The 17,988-nt window shown below is 35.3% G+C and overlaps 1 protein-coding gene and 1 pseudogene across 1 annotated transcript; both read right to left on the bottom strand.

The window, feature by feature from the left end:
* Positions 1-83, bottom strand: part of LOC149227030 (uncharacterized) — a 28,809-nt pseudogene extending 28,726 nt beyond the window's left edge.
* A 7,599-nt stretch (positions 84-7,682) lies between these two features.
* On the bottom strand, positions 7,683-8,357 carry LOC149227029 (uncharacterized). The gene has a single exon (XM_089380379.1). It carries the CDS (start codon positions 8,355-8,357, stop codon positions 7,683-7,685), a length of 675 nt encoding a protein of 224 aa, XP_089236505.1.
* Between the last annotated feature and the right edge of the window lie 9,631 nt (positions 8,358-17,988).

The following is a 17,988-nucleotide window of genomic DNA, read 5'->3' as shown; positions in this document are numbered from 1 at the left end:
ATTGAGATTGTCTCAACCTCATCCCCTGCGTTGTCAGTTTGCAGCGACAAGGTATAAAGAATCTCAATCGTGTGGTTGTCCATGATGAGACAAGGCCATGTCCCGGGATACCGGATTCGTCCAAAAGTCCTGTCGAATCGCGAATCCAGCGAATCCGACACGATTCTCTGCGGATTTGTGTCCAAACTGCATGACACGTCGTGTCTCTTTATGACACGTCGTGTCCTATAACGTGTCCCGAATTTGCACAGCGTGTCGCGATTTTTGGGACGTGTCCTGTTTCTGGGACTCGTTTCCAGGACTCGTTTCCAGCTGCTAGGTTAAAGGGGCGTGTTTGCTCGTTGACAGGCTCATTTTGCAAGTCATTTGGCAGCTTCATGATCAAGTCTAGGCCCTAGTATTGATATGCTATTCATGGTAATGTTAAATTCTTAAAGTAAAAGTGACATTCTCCTTAACCTTCATTTTCATCTTTTTACTTAAATTTTTAACATTACCATGAAATGACTCAGGATGTCTCAGAGTGGTTTTGGCCTCATTGGATTTCATATGGAGAAAGTAGAATTTTAGATTTCATTCAAAATCCAGCAGACTTATCAGTTTTTCAGGATTTTAGGATTGGGGGATTGCAATGTTTCCATTGAATTTTGTCATGTATTAGGGTATGGAACTCGTATTTAATCAAGACCACCAAACCAAGAGCTTCTGAATATGTCGCTCCCCCTCCCGTTTTCGCTCCCGCTCCCCGCTTTCGCTCCCGCTCCCAAGTAACACTATTCCTGATGATATGGGTCTGGACACCACTATTGAGTTGGCATTGGCCAACATGGATCTCAATGATCCAGTGCTAGAGCCTGTTAGATTTGATGACTTAGAGGGGTCAACCTCCATACCAGCGGATGCAGAGGCGACTATGGATACAGGGGAGGAGGAGGATGCAGAGGAGAGCAGTGGGGACCATGATGATGGGGACAGTGATGCTGATTCTGATGCTCATTGATGCCTTGAGGCTTGTATACCTGTAGTTGTTTTATATTTTCTATTTCTATTTGCCATTGGCATTGCACCAACACTACCTATGTAACACATCTTGATTTGATGACTTAATGAGAAAACTACAGTTGTCAGTGTGTTTATCTTACTATCTTGTAGTTGTAAGTTGTCTTTCAGTTATGAATTATGAATCATGATTTAAATTTTTAATAGATTTATCATTTATGTGGCCAATACCACTAACATTTATTTGAATTTTGTATGTACTATGCATGCTAATAGCTATAGATGAAGATCTATGTTTGAGATCAATAAATTTGTATCATTAATTAAAATTTGTGTAAGAAATATGATAATATCTAATTTTTAATATATATATATATATATATATATATATATATATATATTTAATAAAATAATATATAACGTGTCCTAACGTTTTCGGGGGGTCAGCGTGTCCCGAATCTGATACCACGAATCCCGAATCCTACGTGTCCCGAATCCCCGTGTCAGGTGACTTAGCCATGTCCCTTCAATATTAAGCCTCCTTGACTTCCAGGAAAAGCAATTACAAAGAATTTACAGAAAGTTATATGGTGGAGCACTTTGTTGAGATTGCAAGGACAATAAGACGCTAAGTATTGCCTCTTCAGAGATTAGAGAGACAAGTCCAAAAAAAAATGAATAACCGAGACTAACCTAGACAGTGTCTCGACATGATTGAGCGATATTGAATGTCTTTTATAACCACATATATGCAATCATGTTTTGACTTTTTCAAGGTTACTTGTTAAAAAAGAGTCATTATGAGTGGCGGGGATCCTCTGCACATGCAAAGCCAGGTTAACAGTTATATAACCTCGACAGCTAATTGCAAATACAAAAAACTTAGAATGATTAACTGAGATGTGGATGTGTTACTGCTAAAAGAAAATTGCGGTCGCCCAGACGAGTTAAAGGGGGGGATTTTTCTTTTGAGCGGAAGACGAGCTAGATCATGGGGGGAGGTGGAAAAAGTTGTGATATCTTGTGACTAAAGGGTAAATATTTTTCTTTTGAATCCCAGACGTCGTAGATCATGAGAGAGGTCCCGTGTGCAATGACAATTGCAGAATTCGTTGGGAAATCCCTTTCCTTTTTGGAGTCGAGCAATCCATGATGATCACAAGATCTTTTTGTGAAAGTCAATGACACTTTCGACATAAAGCTGAAAATTACAGTGATCAAAAGTTTTCAACTTCTACATAATAGACACTTAAATTCAATTTGACAAATGAATACACCATTTTCGATAATGGCAAGCATGTGATGGGCAATAGTTAATGAAAAGCCTTTGTAACGTTGGAGACGTTCCACGCTGAACTTTCAGATACTCATCATTATTTTTCACTTTGCAGTCGAATGATTTCAATTAGTTATAAAGTTTCTATTAAAAAAAAACAATGGAATATTAAAATGCTTATTTTGAAAAAAATAAAAAATAAATAATTTTTTAAAAAATTAAATATTAAAATAAATATTTTGAAAAATAAAATTAATTTTTATTGCGAGGATTTTAGAAGGCATAAATTTTTTTCTACCTTTAGACCCCTTAACATCATCCGTAGCTTTTTTAGATCGATAAAAGACCCTATTGACCTCAAGGACATGAAAGTTGTCTATGTTATTCCTTGCTCTTGTGAAACCCCCTATATTGGTGAGACGGGGTGCTTTATTAATCAAAGGATTCATGAGCATTCAGCTGACATTAAACATGGGAGGACCTGGTCATCCACCTTGGCAGACCATGCGGAAAATACTAAACATCACATATGCAATGAGGAGGCCCGGGTCATTGCCAAGATTGCTCATTTTCATCACCAGAAGTTTAGCAAGGCCATAGAAATTGAAAACAGGCCTAGGAATTTCAATAGGGATGACAGCTGGAAAATTAACCACTATTGAATCCCTGCCCTTTCTTTCTAGTAGCTTCCCCCCTTGTGTTGTTCTTGTCCCTTTGGTCTTCTTTGTTTTTCCCCCTCGTCTTCTCGATCCTTTTTCTGCGTAGTCTCTTTGTTTTTGTTCAATTTTTAGTATTTTATTTTAATTTTACTAGTTCTCTTTCACTTCTTTTAGATTGAAAAATTAGAACAAAATGTTTGAATAGGTAATAAGAATCCTTTTAATTAACATAATTGTATAAACAAATAAATAATAATTTTCCGTTCTTAATCATTGATGTAAATTATTTATCTTACCAACCCTTTAGATATAATTAAATAAAATTAATAAAAGAATTAACTAACCAATTAGAAAAAAACCATTTTCGTTCTCATTAGTTCTTCAACGATTTTGGTTTAACTTTCAAGTAGTTTTAATCAGAATAATTTGCTACATACTCAATACTAATAGATTACTTAAAGTTAATATGAGGACAATTATTAAATTATCTTAATAGGTTATACATTTAATAAACTTGGATCAATTTTTCTTTTTATTATTTCATATAATTTTAATGTTATAAGTTGGTAATCACATAATTTTAATATTAATAAATAGATCTTATTATAAGTTATTGATCTTAGTAATTAAATACAAATAATTACTTTTTATGGTATTAAATATAACAAAAACACTTTTTAAATTAATTAACTATATATTTATTTATATAGTTTTAATATAAAAAAATGTCTGTAAATAGCTAATTGATTCATACCTAGATACAAACCTTACCTTTATTCAACTATGGTAATAAATAAAACAAAACTAATTTACATATTAATTAATTATCTAATTTTCTTATTTTATTATTATTATTATTTAATTGTCCATGTCCTTATCCCTTGGTCTAGTCTAGTTGCCATTGAAATATAGCGGTTGGTCCAGTCGAGTTGCCTTGTTAAATATAGCTGTTTCCTATTCAAATTTAACCATTGGATGATCTACTCTCTCTATTTAACATGCAACTTTGATCTGGTTCTTCAACTTGTCTTGACGATGAGCCACACTCGTTGGTTCGAAATGCATAGATAAATAAATTATGATATAATTTTCACTGAAAACTCTTCTCACTAAATTTGATATGGATCACAAAAGCCTAAATTCAATCATTTTTATCTTTTTACAATTGAATATGAAAATGAATATTTTGAAAAATTAAAATTTATTTTTAATTTTTAAAATTAAAATTTTTATTTTCTACTTGATAAATATATAATAATTAATTAATTTTATAAATACAAAATCTAAAAATATGTCTATAATCAATAATATTTAAATATATTTTAAATTTTTTTATCAATTCGAATATGTTTCATAGACTTAGTTAAAGGTCACTTGCCCAAACCGATCGAACCAAAGAATTAATTTGGAGAGCATTCCTCGAACAAAGCATTTATGAGATAAGCGCATTATCATCATAATTGTACATATGCTTTTTCAGAAAGAAAACGCTGAACATATCATATTGAGATAATATAAAAGTCCAGATTTTACAAATGACAGCTAAAGAGCTGATAGGTCTTGATCTTTAACACTAGGACTGATGTAAAAAACATAGCAAGAAAAGACGATTCCCCCACGAGGGAGGGAAAAACGTCAAAGCAGAAACATAATAACAGATATAGACAAAAATCAAAGATGGATACATCATAAGTCATATTCTATATGCATCACAGGTCATTAGCATATATGATACTAGATCACAGGCCATTGTCCTCAACCTGTCAAAAAGGTAAACAGCAATACAGATGAAAGAAATAAAGCCAAAGAAAAGAAACATCATAGGAGGGATCATAAGCTGGGAATGGAGAAATCCTGAATGTAGCAGGAATTCTCACCATCTTCAATCCTCAAGGACCATGTACCTGCATCAAGAAGCAGACCCTGTTTCGACAGGTTGTCCGCTTGCTGATTCTGAGAGTGACAGATGTGCTGAATGGATTTATCTTTTATGAGACCCCAAAAATATATAATCCGAGCCATCCAGCCCGCCAGGTGAGGGCTTCTGTTGTGGCATGACCCCAGAACATGATCAATTACAAATTTGGAGTCACAAAAATAGAGATACCCTGAATATAACAGAAGGAACAAAATGCAAGAAGGCCTGCAAGGGCCCTCGCCTCGGCAAAATTGTTTGTGCCTTTACCCCCGTTCCAAGAAATATTGAATTTAAGGTCTAAATCCATGATGATGAGTACCCCGCAGCCACAAATACCCTGTTGCTCAGCACCATCAAAAAATGCACATGGAGGACATTTGTCGATGCAGCTATGCGACTTACTGATGTTTTTTTCATTTTGGGTTGATTCGAAGGCACAACTTCAAAGGATGTTATTATCTGTTGAACAATTGACAGCAGGGGCATCTTTGAGTCTTCGAAGATTTTGTGGTTCCTCCATTTCCACAAAAACCAGGGGACAAGAATAACCATAGACCTCCATTGATCCTTTTGTCCACTCCACCAAAAATCCGCTTCTTGAGATGAATCGAAATCGGTGAGGGGGAAACCATATATGATTGCCAAAGCTTTCCAAACTTGCAGCGAGGATTTACATTTAAAAAACATATGGAGATTGGATTCTTCATGAGATTCGCACATAGCACATCTACTCAGGCCATGCCAACTCCTTTTCTTCAAATTGTCCCATGTCAAGTTTTTATTCTGAAACACCAACCATGAGAACAAAATAAGCTTTGGAGGGCACCCTGACTTCCATAACAGCAGAGGAAAAATCGAGCCAGCGGAAGGATGCTTAGAACCAATCATATCCTTGTAAATATCTTTCACTTGGATTGGCAAGCAGGTATTTGGAATAGCCCATGACAGATAGTCAGCTGTGGAGGAACGGTGAAAGCCATATGCAGACAGCGACGCCTTAAATTAAAACCACAGATCAGCCAAAGACGCAGGCATGCCAAACTCAGAGGATTCTTTCCAGATAGGGATTGGACCGTGCCACTCAAATATGAGCTTGTCCCAGGTAAAAAAACCAAATTTGTGGAAAAACATAATGAGCTCCCGTGGCATAGCTATGCCTTGCCGACCACCCATAATAGGATCTATACCTATAAGGATACTGTTGCCAGATTGTAAACTCCACTTTAGATGCTTTAAGAAATAATTCTCAATCTTGCGAAAACTGAGCCAAATTGCCGAGCCATATTTGGCTCCAATCCTGCCTCTTCTGTACCAGTATTCTATGACCTGCCCTCTCATGTATTTCTTTTTGATGGTGGAGCTCCATGGGCCTTCCCCAAAAACACCTCTCCACAGAGATTTGCAGAGGAGAGCTTTTCCAAAAGTTCTCATGTCCAGCAATCCCCATCCTCCCATATTCTTGGGCAAGGAGAGCATTTCCAGCTTAACAAGGTGATATTTTTGCTGATTAGATCTACCACCCCAAATAAAGTTAGCCAAAATCTGATTCATTTTGAGGATGATACTTGCAGGGAGGTAAAGAATATGAGCCCAGTAAACAACCATTTGTGTTAGACAGCTTACGTTAAGATAACTCTTCCTGCTAGGGATAAACACTTGAATTCCCAAGCCGAGACATTTTTATAATATCTGTCCGTCAACCACTGCCAGTCTGCTCTGGAGTAATTATTTGCTTTCAATTGAAATCCCAAGTACTTAAAACCATTTGAGATCGGTCTCGACTCGATTCCAAATAGGGCAGAGATCCAAAGCACCGTTTCCAAATTGTGGTCGTTGTGGAAAAGGGTGGATTTTGCCTTATTAATATATAAACCTGTGGCTTTTTGGAATCTGTATAAAATGTCTTGTAGGCAAATCCATGACATTCTGCAAAGCATTGCAAAAACTAAAACATCATCAACAAAGAGATTGTGAGAGATGAAATTATTCTTATAGATCTTTACGGGCTTGCATCTATCTTCTGAGACCGCCTTGTTAATGTGAAGGCTTAGAGAATTCATAGCCAAGATGAATAGAAGAGGAGAGAGGGGGCAGCCCTGGCGAAGTCCTCTTTCAACCGGGAAAAAAGGAGTAAGCATACCATTGATAATGACAGCATAATTCACGCTTTCCACGCATGCCATGATCCAGCTAATAGATCTCGAATTAAGGCCAATTTTCGCTAGTAAGCACCTTACAAAGCCCCAGTCTAAGCAGTCGAAAGTTGTTTGCAAGTCAATTTTAAGAATGGCGGCATCAGAGTTATATGAGAGCATAGAGAAAAAACATTCCTGAGTATTGGCGACGACATCTAGGATATTCCTACCCTTCAGAAAAGCATGTTGGTCCTTTGTAAGAAAGGTGGCTAAAGTCCCTTTAATCCTTTCAGCAATGATCTTTGTGATGATTTTAAAGGAGATGTTGCATAAGGAAATTGGCCTGAAATCCTGAAATGAATCCGCCTCTACTTTTTTTGGGATGAGAGCAATTTGAGTTGAAGTTGTAATCTGATGAATGCTCCCTGAGATTCTGGAAGCCTCAACCATCCTCAGCAAGTCCTGTTTGATAATATCAAAGAAGTGAAAGAAAAATTCTATTGTCCAGCTGTCTGGGCCAGGACATTTGTCTTTTTTAAAAGCCCTTATGACATCCAGGAGCTCATTCTCTGTTATAGGCTGAAGAAGACTTGCATTCTTTTCATCATCAAACATTTTAGGAAATAGGTCGATACCCCAAAGGATGTCCGGGAAGCTACATCCTTCTTTTCTGCTGTATTGTTTTTTAAAATATCTTACTGCTTCTTTAGATATGTCTTGCTATGAGGTAAAAAACCCCCTTGACCATCGCTTATTTTCCATATTGTATTTTTCTCTCGCCTAGAATTTGCAAATTTAAGGAAAAACTTAGTATTCCTGTCACCTTCCTGCAGCGAGGTTACCCTGCTTTTGAGCTTCCAGAAGGCTTCCTCTTGCTTAAGGATGTTCTGTTTTTTCCTTTCCAAATCTTTGATTCGGCATCTTGTGCTAAAAGAGAGGGAATTTGCATCAAGATCCTTTAAGATTCTGTCAATCTCCATCTGAATTTCTTGATAAGAGGCTCTATCCCTCTTTCTTTTTTTAAATTGCCAGTCTTTGACCACTTTCCTCATAGCTGATAGCTTATCCCTGAAAGTCAAAAAAGGGGGGGTCTTATCATTAGCAGACAGTTCGTTCCAGGTTTTGATGATGACTTCGTTGAAATCCGAATCCTCCAGGCATGCCCTATTGAATTTAAAAGAGTAACCTTTTCTGAATCCGCTTTGCTTCCAACTGAGATATATAGGTCTATGATCGGAAATGAAAGCCTGCCCAATGGAAGACTGTGGCATACCCAGCTTATCAATAATGCTGCCCCGTACAATGAAACGATCGATTCTTTTTGCAATATACGCCTCCCCAGATCTTCCATTGTCCCAAGTCGGTAGCATTTTCGATGGAAATATATCAACAAGATTTCTGAGCAGGAATTCATTTTTTATGCGATTAGCTAGCGGATCATGTCTCCTGCAATTTCCCCATCTCTCCTCAGAGCTTAGAGTAAGATTTAAGTCCCCTGCAATTATCAAATATTCTATATCAAGGATTTTAGAAACAAAAAAAAATTCCCAGAAGGGGGACCTATTCTTATAAGGAGCATAGGTGTTCAATATATTGATAGGGCAATCTGTCCCTCTGATATAGGCCAATATGAGGATGCCAGCAAAGCATTTGTATGCTTTTGCCCTAATCAAGTTGGGGTCCCAACATACTGCCAGACCTCCCGAAAGACCCTTTGCTTCTAATGCTACTAGGAACCAAGAAGGAAACATTTTCCTAAAATAGGCTATAGACACCTGATTACTGTGCATGGTTTCTTGAATTAAAATGATTTTTGGCTGAGCTGAGGAAAAGAGCTTCTTCAACGCCAAAAATTTGAGGTCTGCGCCCAGAGCTCTGATGTTCATGGAGATCATGAAGGTCATTTGGATGATTCTCCAGCCAAACTTGCTCTAAGGGGCTGAGATTCAGGAATTTCATAGATGGGAATATCAGTCAGGGATAGGTTCCTTATCCCGCTGTTATCAACAGTTGTTCTCCCTCTAAAATGTCTGCTACCTCCATTGTGCTTCTTCCTCACTGTAATCTTCTTTGCTGAGTTCGAGCTTATGAAATGCATGGGCGGCTTTGCAGGTTTGTGAATGGTTAGCGGTTCGAGCTCCAAGGATTTTCTGCTTAAGAGGAAATCTAAGTCACTATCATATGGGTTGGCAGGAGATGAAGACGGAGAATTTAGAGGGCTGATAGCTGCCAATGGCTCCTTGCCTTTCAAGGGGGGGGGGGGGGGTCGAGTACTTTCTGGGCATCGGCGATGACGAGGATATAAGGATGGGGTGGGAGCCCACGATAAAGTCTTTGAGTTGGACGGGAAGAGGGGACGGAACAACTCTGTCGTCGATCGGTTCGGGAATAGGCGAGCATTGCAAAATGGAGGTTGTGACTTTTGCCGAACATGCAAGCTTATCAGAGCTTTCGGGTTTAGACTCCTGCTCGTAGGAGCAATCCTGAGATAAAATTTGCGGAGATAAAATAACATTGTTATTCTGACCATCCACTAGTTCTGTAGGGGAGAGGCTATCTAAATGAGGCGGAAACTCCCTTTCTTTGCAAAGAGGCGAGCTAAACCTGGTTTTCCGATGTGCATGTCTAGCTTTTGGCTTTGAGAGCCGATGGCAGTTTTTAATCAGGTGACCTGTTCGGTGGCACGCAGAGCATCGGAAAGGGATGCCCCAAAAATCCAGCCTTTGCTTAATTTTCAAATCTCACCAAGCAATCTCAATGTGGTCTGGAAATCCCCCCCTATAGGCCTTTTCAATGAGAATCCATGCTATTCTCTTGTCCTTAGCGCCAAGGCACTGAGGGTCAACATAAACGAAGCAACTGATAGAATTGCCAATCTCTGCTAGAGTTTCTTTAGACCACATCTCCAGGGGGAGATTTGGGAGCTTCACCCAAATTAAATTATTTGAAGGAGTATTCTTTAGAGGGTCGTATCCAATGTACCACCTATAGAGAACAAGAAAACTCCTATTATGGACCCATGGGCATTTCAAGATAGACTCAACATCATAGGTCTTTAGAAAATGAAAACAATACCACCCTTTCTCTCAAAGTCGATCTAAGTATGATATTTTTTAAATTTTAAAGCTCTAATATTATCTCATTCCTATATACAATGTTATAGGATTATTAATATGTTGTGGCAATATATGTTATTATGGAGTAATATATGTCAAAATCACATGATATCTGGGAAATTAATATATATAATATTATAGGCATTAATATTACATGATATTTGGTTAATCAATATATACAATACTATAAAGTCATTAATGCGTGGGCAATGTTATGGGGCCAATACCTCGTGCATTAATGGCCCTATAGCATTGTATATATTGGTTGACTTAATATCATGTGATTTTGGTACCAAATAGACTTGAATATTAGGCAACCAATATATACAATGTTATAGGGCTATTATACTACCCCATGCATTAATGGCCCTATAGCATTGTATATATTGGTTGCCTTAATATCATGTGATTTTGGTACCAAATAGACTTGAATATCAGACAACCAATATATACAATGTTATAAGGCTATTAATGCGGTGGAGCAATATATGCCAAAATCACATGATATTCTGGCAACCCATACAAACAATGCTATAGAGACCATTAATGCGTCGGACAATACTATGGAGCCAATACATTATCCAACTAGTGACATATACTACCCCTCACATTAATGACCCTATAGCATTGTATATATTGATTATCTTAATATCATGTAATTGTACCAAATAAACTTGACACAACGCAAATCGCAAAATTTTAACTTAATTTTTTTGAAAAATCACTGAATAATTGCAAAAATAATAATCAACCACCCTAGTTAAAGAAAATCAGAAAATATATATTACTTTAAACCGTAGAGTACATCACCCTTGCACCTCCAATGCGCAGAGATAGAGGCATAATTATGTTTTATATGCGGACCTTGCCATTTAACGCCTCATACAACATATCCAACCATTACTAGTGGATCTCTATCGTGTATGTTATTGATCATTTGCAATTGTAATAGTTTTCATGTAATGTGTTCAATCAGTAAATGGTTTAAAGGGATTCTGTGTGCTAATACTGCTTTTCAAACAAAACTGGGAAAGGACATGTAACATTTCGTTGACTTCCCTTCGATATACTCTGTTTACCATGAATATCCAATTAAATCTTCTTGGTGTGACAGTTGGTTTTTCCAAATTTACCATTGAGTTTACAATTCTAATATAGAGACTAGAGAGTGTTTAATGAAATTATATTTTTTTCCAAAATTTACCATTAAGTTATAAGTTCTAATATAGAGACTCGAGAGAGTGTTTAGTGAAGTTATAATTCTAATATAGAGATTCGAGAGAGTGTTTAATGAAGTTATAATTTAATATACATATGGAGACTTGAGATAGTGTTTAATGAGGGTTTTAAAGGAGTTAGAAATGCTAAACAAGGCATCACAATGGAGAAATATCTTTGTATTATTTTAATACCTATAGAAAATAAAATTATTATTATTTTTTTGGGTTAAGTTAAAAGACGTTTTAAAATATATATTAATGTTTATTTTTATTGGTCAAGAGAAATCAATCAATAAAATAGTTATTTTTATTCGTCAAGAGAAATCAATCAATAAAATAGTTATAAATTGTTTTTTATATTAATTTTTTTGTTTTAACCATACTTTTTCCAATTATATTTAACATAAAAAAATTAAATTAAAAAAAGTTAATTAAAATTTTTATATAGGATTAAAATTTCAAATATTTTATTATTTTATTTTAAATTTAATAAAAAAAATTAAATCAATTTATAATTGTAAATTAATTATATTAATAGAATTTCATTAAAATTATAAATTGATCAAAATTTAATATTAAAATTGTAAACATTGTATTATTATGGTTTTTAAATTTGATAAAAATAAAAACAAACAATTTTAAATCAATTTATATTTTCAAATTAGTTTATATTAGTAAAATTTGATTAAAACTATCCATTAAAAATTTATTTTTATTTTTTATTTTTTCTTTAATAATAAAATAATAAAAAATTTATTATAAAATTATATTATACTTTTCTTTATATATTTTAAAATACATTAAATAAGTTTCATGATAATTTTATTATTATTATTATTATTATTATTATTTCATAATCAAATAATTTATAAGTTTAAATAATCAATTTTCAATTTATGTTTTTTTAAATATAAAAATTATATTTCAAATATTTAAAAAATATTAATTATGATATACTTTAAATAAATTTCATAATAATATTCATAGTCACAAAATTAATTTAAAAATGTTCTATTACTTCAATTTAATTTATTTATAACATATAAATTTTAAAATTTTATTTATAAAACAATTTTATCTATTGCTATAACAATAGTTTATGCATAGGATCAATATAAAGGTTGATTTGTTCCTCATTTTATTTAATTTAGAATGTATAAAAGTACTTTTGTTAGTTAACATAGCAATTTACTTAGAAAAATATGTTAAAAATGACTATAAATATAAACATTTTTTACATAATATTGGTATTCTTTTCATCTTAATTTTTCAAAAAAATCTTTTTATTTTAGTTATAATAATTTTTGTTATAATTACTTTTGATATATGAGACATATACTAAATGGTACCAATATTACACTGGTTAAGAAATAACGACCCTCCATATTATACTGGTTATTTCTGAATTATTAAGATGAAAATAAACTATGTACCAATATAATTAATCATTCACTCCAATTCACAAAGAGATATTGATAAATTTAACTGAAAATAAATTAAAGGAAAACTTGTTCACCATTGAATGTTTTCTTTTCAACGCCAACAACTCTCCTTCAGGTTGATATTTCAATTTCTTTTTGAGGTATACCAACCATATTTTGTCTTGTTATGCTAGTACGCGTACACATTGGCAGAATCAATAAAGGAAAGCATTGGATAACTATCATTTAAGCAATCTATTCTACTAACAAATATATATATGCGCGCGTTTCAATGATATTTGTGTCACCTTGCATAGTTTTCCATTGATATCTTTAACGAATTATTTTTTAATGCAATGTAATGAATTGCAACTATTCTAATATGCATAACTGATAGGATAATGTTGAAACTAGTTAATAAAATAAATATAACATTAATGTAATATTAAAGTTATATAAATAAAATTAATAATTCAAATAAGAGTTATATGTCATAAATGTTTCTCTAGTTTGTATTAAGAATAAATAGAAAATAAAAATTAAGTACTAATTTTGTATTTTTGGAATAGCAATCTGATAAGGGTTTTTTATAATTATTGCTAAGGCTAGATTAATTGTTTTTGTGAACTATGAATATAGGTTTAATGAAATTATGTATATATGTAAGTTTTTTTTGTCGTATTTAAAAAAACAATTTCCAAGAATTTAATATAGTTGTGGTTAGTTGTCTTTTGTTTGGTTCTTAGGCATACTTGGTATGGGCGATTATGTAAGGCAGAACATTTTAATGTTGGTGAAATAATATTACTTGTAGCAAGTTACTATATTGAAATTTACCTCTTAACGTTAGATCATTAACTCTATTTGACGAAAGCAGAGTCCTTGCCTCTTAATGCTAGATCCTTAACTCTATTTGACGATCCCAGCCCTAGGAAGATATCCCTGAGATTTTTTCTCCTAGATAACTTGCACACAGATAAAGAAGATGATCTGAAATTCCTACAAAACATTATTAGTGCCAAGCATAATATATTAATCACATTAAATACAATAGCCCATGAAAGATAAATAATGGGGAGAATATTTATTATTGTAGTCATTGAATAGAACTGAAGTACGTTAGTGAGTTCTCCAAGCCTCTTCCCTTAACCTGCTTCCTAACCTCTATGCTCACTAGTGTGGATGCACAAGTTTATCGCAACCACAACTCTAGCAACATTCTAACATAAGTTCCTTTCTCCCTCCCTATGGCTAGTGAAGAGGTCTATTTATATAGATTTCCTCATGATTGGTCTTCATTGCACCTAGACACTTTCTTGACTATATCAAGGAAATGATTAAGGTAGACCAAATCAACCATTAGTTTAATCAACACTAATTATTTTAACAAAAGTTGTTAAATTGGACCGAATCTAAGTTTATCTAGTCAAATTCCAACACTATTTCAGAGCTCTAGTTGTAACACCCCTATGGTCTGCTTTTTAAACATTGACTATTTATCAAAATTGAACTATTATTGGATTGAATGGCTATGGAAGCCATGGCCCATAATGAGGCTAATGTGATGGTGTAATATTTTATTATTAAATTAATAAATATATTATATGGGATATTCAGGAAATAGCACTAGAGTTTTGAAAGATTTCTTGCCATCTTGGAAAAAACAATTGGTGGTCAAGTCCAAGATGGACCTTCCCTAAAAATCTCCTAAAAATCCCTAGGAGAACATATTTAGGAATAAATAGATTTGAAATGATGGGAGAGAAAGATCATATTAAATCACTTAGTTGGAGAAAGATACTAAGTTAGGGTCGAATAAAGCGCTGTTAGAGAAAAATACAGGATTTAAAGAAAAAGGAAATACCTTTTTTTGAAAAAGGAAAAACCATAAGGCCTAGGCAAAAAGGTTGGCAGACCTTAAAGCAGGATGTTGCTAAAATCTGCTAGGAAGAAAACCCACAACAACTTCAGTCAATGAACCACTAACATAGCACATGTGTTCGTGGCACACTAAAAAATACCCTTAATTTGACTGCATCTTGGAAAATACCTCTAAAAATCGCTTTATTTAACCCCCTACCAATACAAACTTAATAAACCTTTGTAATTTAAAAAACCCCTACTTTCATTAGATATTGTAGGTATGCATTTTTTCATTAACATTTTTTATACCCCTTTATATTTATATCCCTTTATTTTCATTAACAATGGTAAGTAAATTTTGCACCTAGAAAGAATAACCTAAATACTAGGTAGCAAAAAACTTGAAATTTTCAATAAAAAGAGAGAGATATAAGTTGGTTGATTTACAAATGCATACTGTGGAAAATTTGAATGAAAAATACATAGATTTGAACTCTCAGTTGCATCTATCTTCTATTGAATATTGAGAAAGATACACCGTGACAGTTCAAAACAAATCCTCAATAACCAACACAATGGCATGCCTTTCATCTCGCATATAGAATAGGAAGAGGAGATAAAGTACAATGAATATGGACACATGGAAAATCCTATCTAGTTGGACTTTTTCAAATCATATCCCTAAATTGATCACTGAGTACACCATAGTTGCATGGTAAGAGTGCCAAGTAAGTGTGTCTCCATCAAAAAATGAACTAGAACATGCAAGCATGCATCCCTTCCTTGAGATTTGTGTCCTCTACCTAAGATGGGAATTTCTCATGCATAAGTATTCTAATTGACTAAGTATATGGACCCTCTTAGTAAGAATAGATCATGCATGCTAAAAATAACAAAAGAAAATATCTAATAATAAAAAATTCTATCCAAAACTGAAATTGCTAAATTTGAAACATCTAAATTGGAATTAATTGAAGGTGTGACATGTGTGCCCTTAGCATGCATGCACTCTCTTCCAAGCAATATTCTATTTCACTATCTCTTGTGGCAGGCATGTTCCCTCTACCAAGCAATAGTTCGTGTCACTGTTTCCTTCACTTTCATTCAACTTTCTCATCAATAATGTAAGGAAAGGGTGAAGGTGAAATATTTTTTGTCTTCTCTACTACCCCATCATTAGGAAGATCACTAGTTGAGCAACAAGCAAAAAATCTTAGCACACACATTAGACATAGATCATAGAGGTAATAGTAATGTGATGCATGTCTACTCTGAGCAAGGCTTCTTGGGAGTGGGAGTGGAAGCGGGAAGCGGGAGTAGATGTGGGAAGTTTGAGTAGTTATAATGATCTGAAAATCACTCATGAGTGATCTCAGTTAAATAATTAATGAATGAAGGTATTACAGACTCATGTGCTGGTGTGTGTCTATGTTATCTTAGGCAATGGATCGATCAGATTACAAAATACACAAACACTGGAAAATGGAAGACAGTAAGAGAAACACAGTAAGCAAATACAAGAACACAACAAATTAATAAGGACTTCACCCTATTCTCCAGGGCTACGTCTCCGGTCCAGCTCTCAGTGGTGGCCTTCTTTTATTGTGTCTTTAAAGCAGAGATTTACAATGAGGAGCTCACTTGAGTCTCCTGAAACAGAGGATGCTTAGTAGGGTGGTTCTTCGATTCCCCAAGCCACTAGAGCACACAGAATCTTTCCTTACCAAATCTCAACCTCTCTGGTATTTAATGCAATGAGTCCAATGGTGCTCAATTCCCTACAGATATCCTCATTGGGATGGCTTGAACCTCTCAAGCCTGGTTCTGTCTGCTCGATGCTACCTTAGGTCAGCTCGGTTCTCTATTTTCTGCTGCTTGCTTCACTGTCTCTTTCGCCTTTTTTGTCACTGTTTTTCTTCTCTGGTTCTTCCTTTTTCTTCTCTGTCTTGTTATCTATTTGTTCATGGCTTAAAGCCACTCTATCCTTGACAGTTCGCTTCCGCTTCTGCCCCTTCAAATCGCCTATTGTTGTTCACTTGGAGTTCCCTACCTATGCATCATTGCCAACGTCTCACAGGGAGGTGGCCACTTGTCCTCTCACGAACTGCGCCAGCTCTTCCTCAACGGTTCAGTATTTCGACTATGTTGTGAAATGATTCATCCACCAACTCAGCGATCAAATCAGAATTCAGACTCTTATATGCCGCGACTTAATTCCCCCATCAAATTTGGTTTCCCATCGGGCACAATCTCCGCCGTCATATTTGGAGTCCCCAGATCCTATGGTGTTCGCTCATTTCGTGTAGTTGACTTGCTCGACTGTTAGCCCGCGATGAGAGGGGGTTTTCTCTCTCATCCGCCAGACACGCATTGTGCAGTGTATGGAATCGCTTGTTTTCTACCAAATCCGCTTACCGCCCCAATATGCCTTCGATATACTGTCGGTTTTAGAGTGTTGGACCCACCTTTTGCTTTAGCGCTTTCCCTACGGTTTCTCGGCTTCCCATGCGACCGAGCGCTCGGGAGTTTTCCTTCTCGAGGCGTTTTTCCCAGCATCAGAAATGGCCTCTGTTTCCCGATCCAGGCTTCCTAACTGCTAGTTTTGGCTCATGTGCAGTCTCCATGGGCCTCAGTTAGCGCGCTTTGACCGAGGTCCTCGTCGTTCCTTGCTGGCTGCAAACTGCCACTATCCAGAGGTCTTCCTGATAGCTCTTTTTTCATAAATTCGAAGTCTGTCCTGATTTGATACAGTCATGGCACTTTGATAATTTTCATGGATCCAATTCGGATCACGGCCTTCCCACTGAAAAAGCTTTTGGACCACCAAAAGTTGGTTTTCAATCATTGACTAAGTGAGGGTACAATTGTCTCACTCGTCCAATCTCTATCCACTTTGCACTGCTCGACTTTGAACCCTTGAGCCCAATTCTGAGGTACTCAACATCTCCTTTGCGCGTCATCCTCACCTTCCTGTCCAGAACTGTGTCTTCCTGCAATTCATTAAGATATTCAGGTAGCAGGTCATCAATATAAGGCAATTGACTTTGCTCTTCAGGATCCTCAATTAGTGAAGGTTCAAACAATCTCAAGCAATCTGAATTTATGACTGAGTAGATGTGCATGTAAGCTAGTAGATCAAGGCGAAAATCATTCTCACCTATCTTCTCAAGTATCATGAAGGGTCCATACTTGATAGGCTTTAGCTTTTTACCTTCACCTTGCATCCTGTCCTTGCTGATAAATAGCCAGACTTGGTCACCAACTTGGGAATTATGCTCCATCCAATGCTTATCATGCCTTACCTTGTATTTGGCTTGGCCCTTTTCCAGCTGTTCCTGTACTGCTTGGTGGATCTCTTGGATTTGTTCAATGAACCTAGTT

Source organism: Pinus tabuliformis, chromosome J (assembly GCF_031772625.1).
Source record: "Pinus tabuliformis cultivar Carrire ecotype Pingquan chromosome J, CPIR1, whole genome shotgun sequence".
NCBI lineage: Eukaryota > Viridiplantae > Streptophyta > Pinopsida > Pinales > Pinaceae > Pinus > Pinus tabuliformis.
Note: the sequence above shows the minus strand (reverse complement) of the source record. Positions and strands in the feature narration are given on the sequence as shown.

What these genes read in the sequence shown, in the direction of transcription:
- LOC149227029 (XM_089380379.1), bottom strand. Translation starts at nt 8,357, where the DNA reads ATGCTACCGACTTGGGACAATGGAAGATCTGGGGAGGCGTATATTGCA.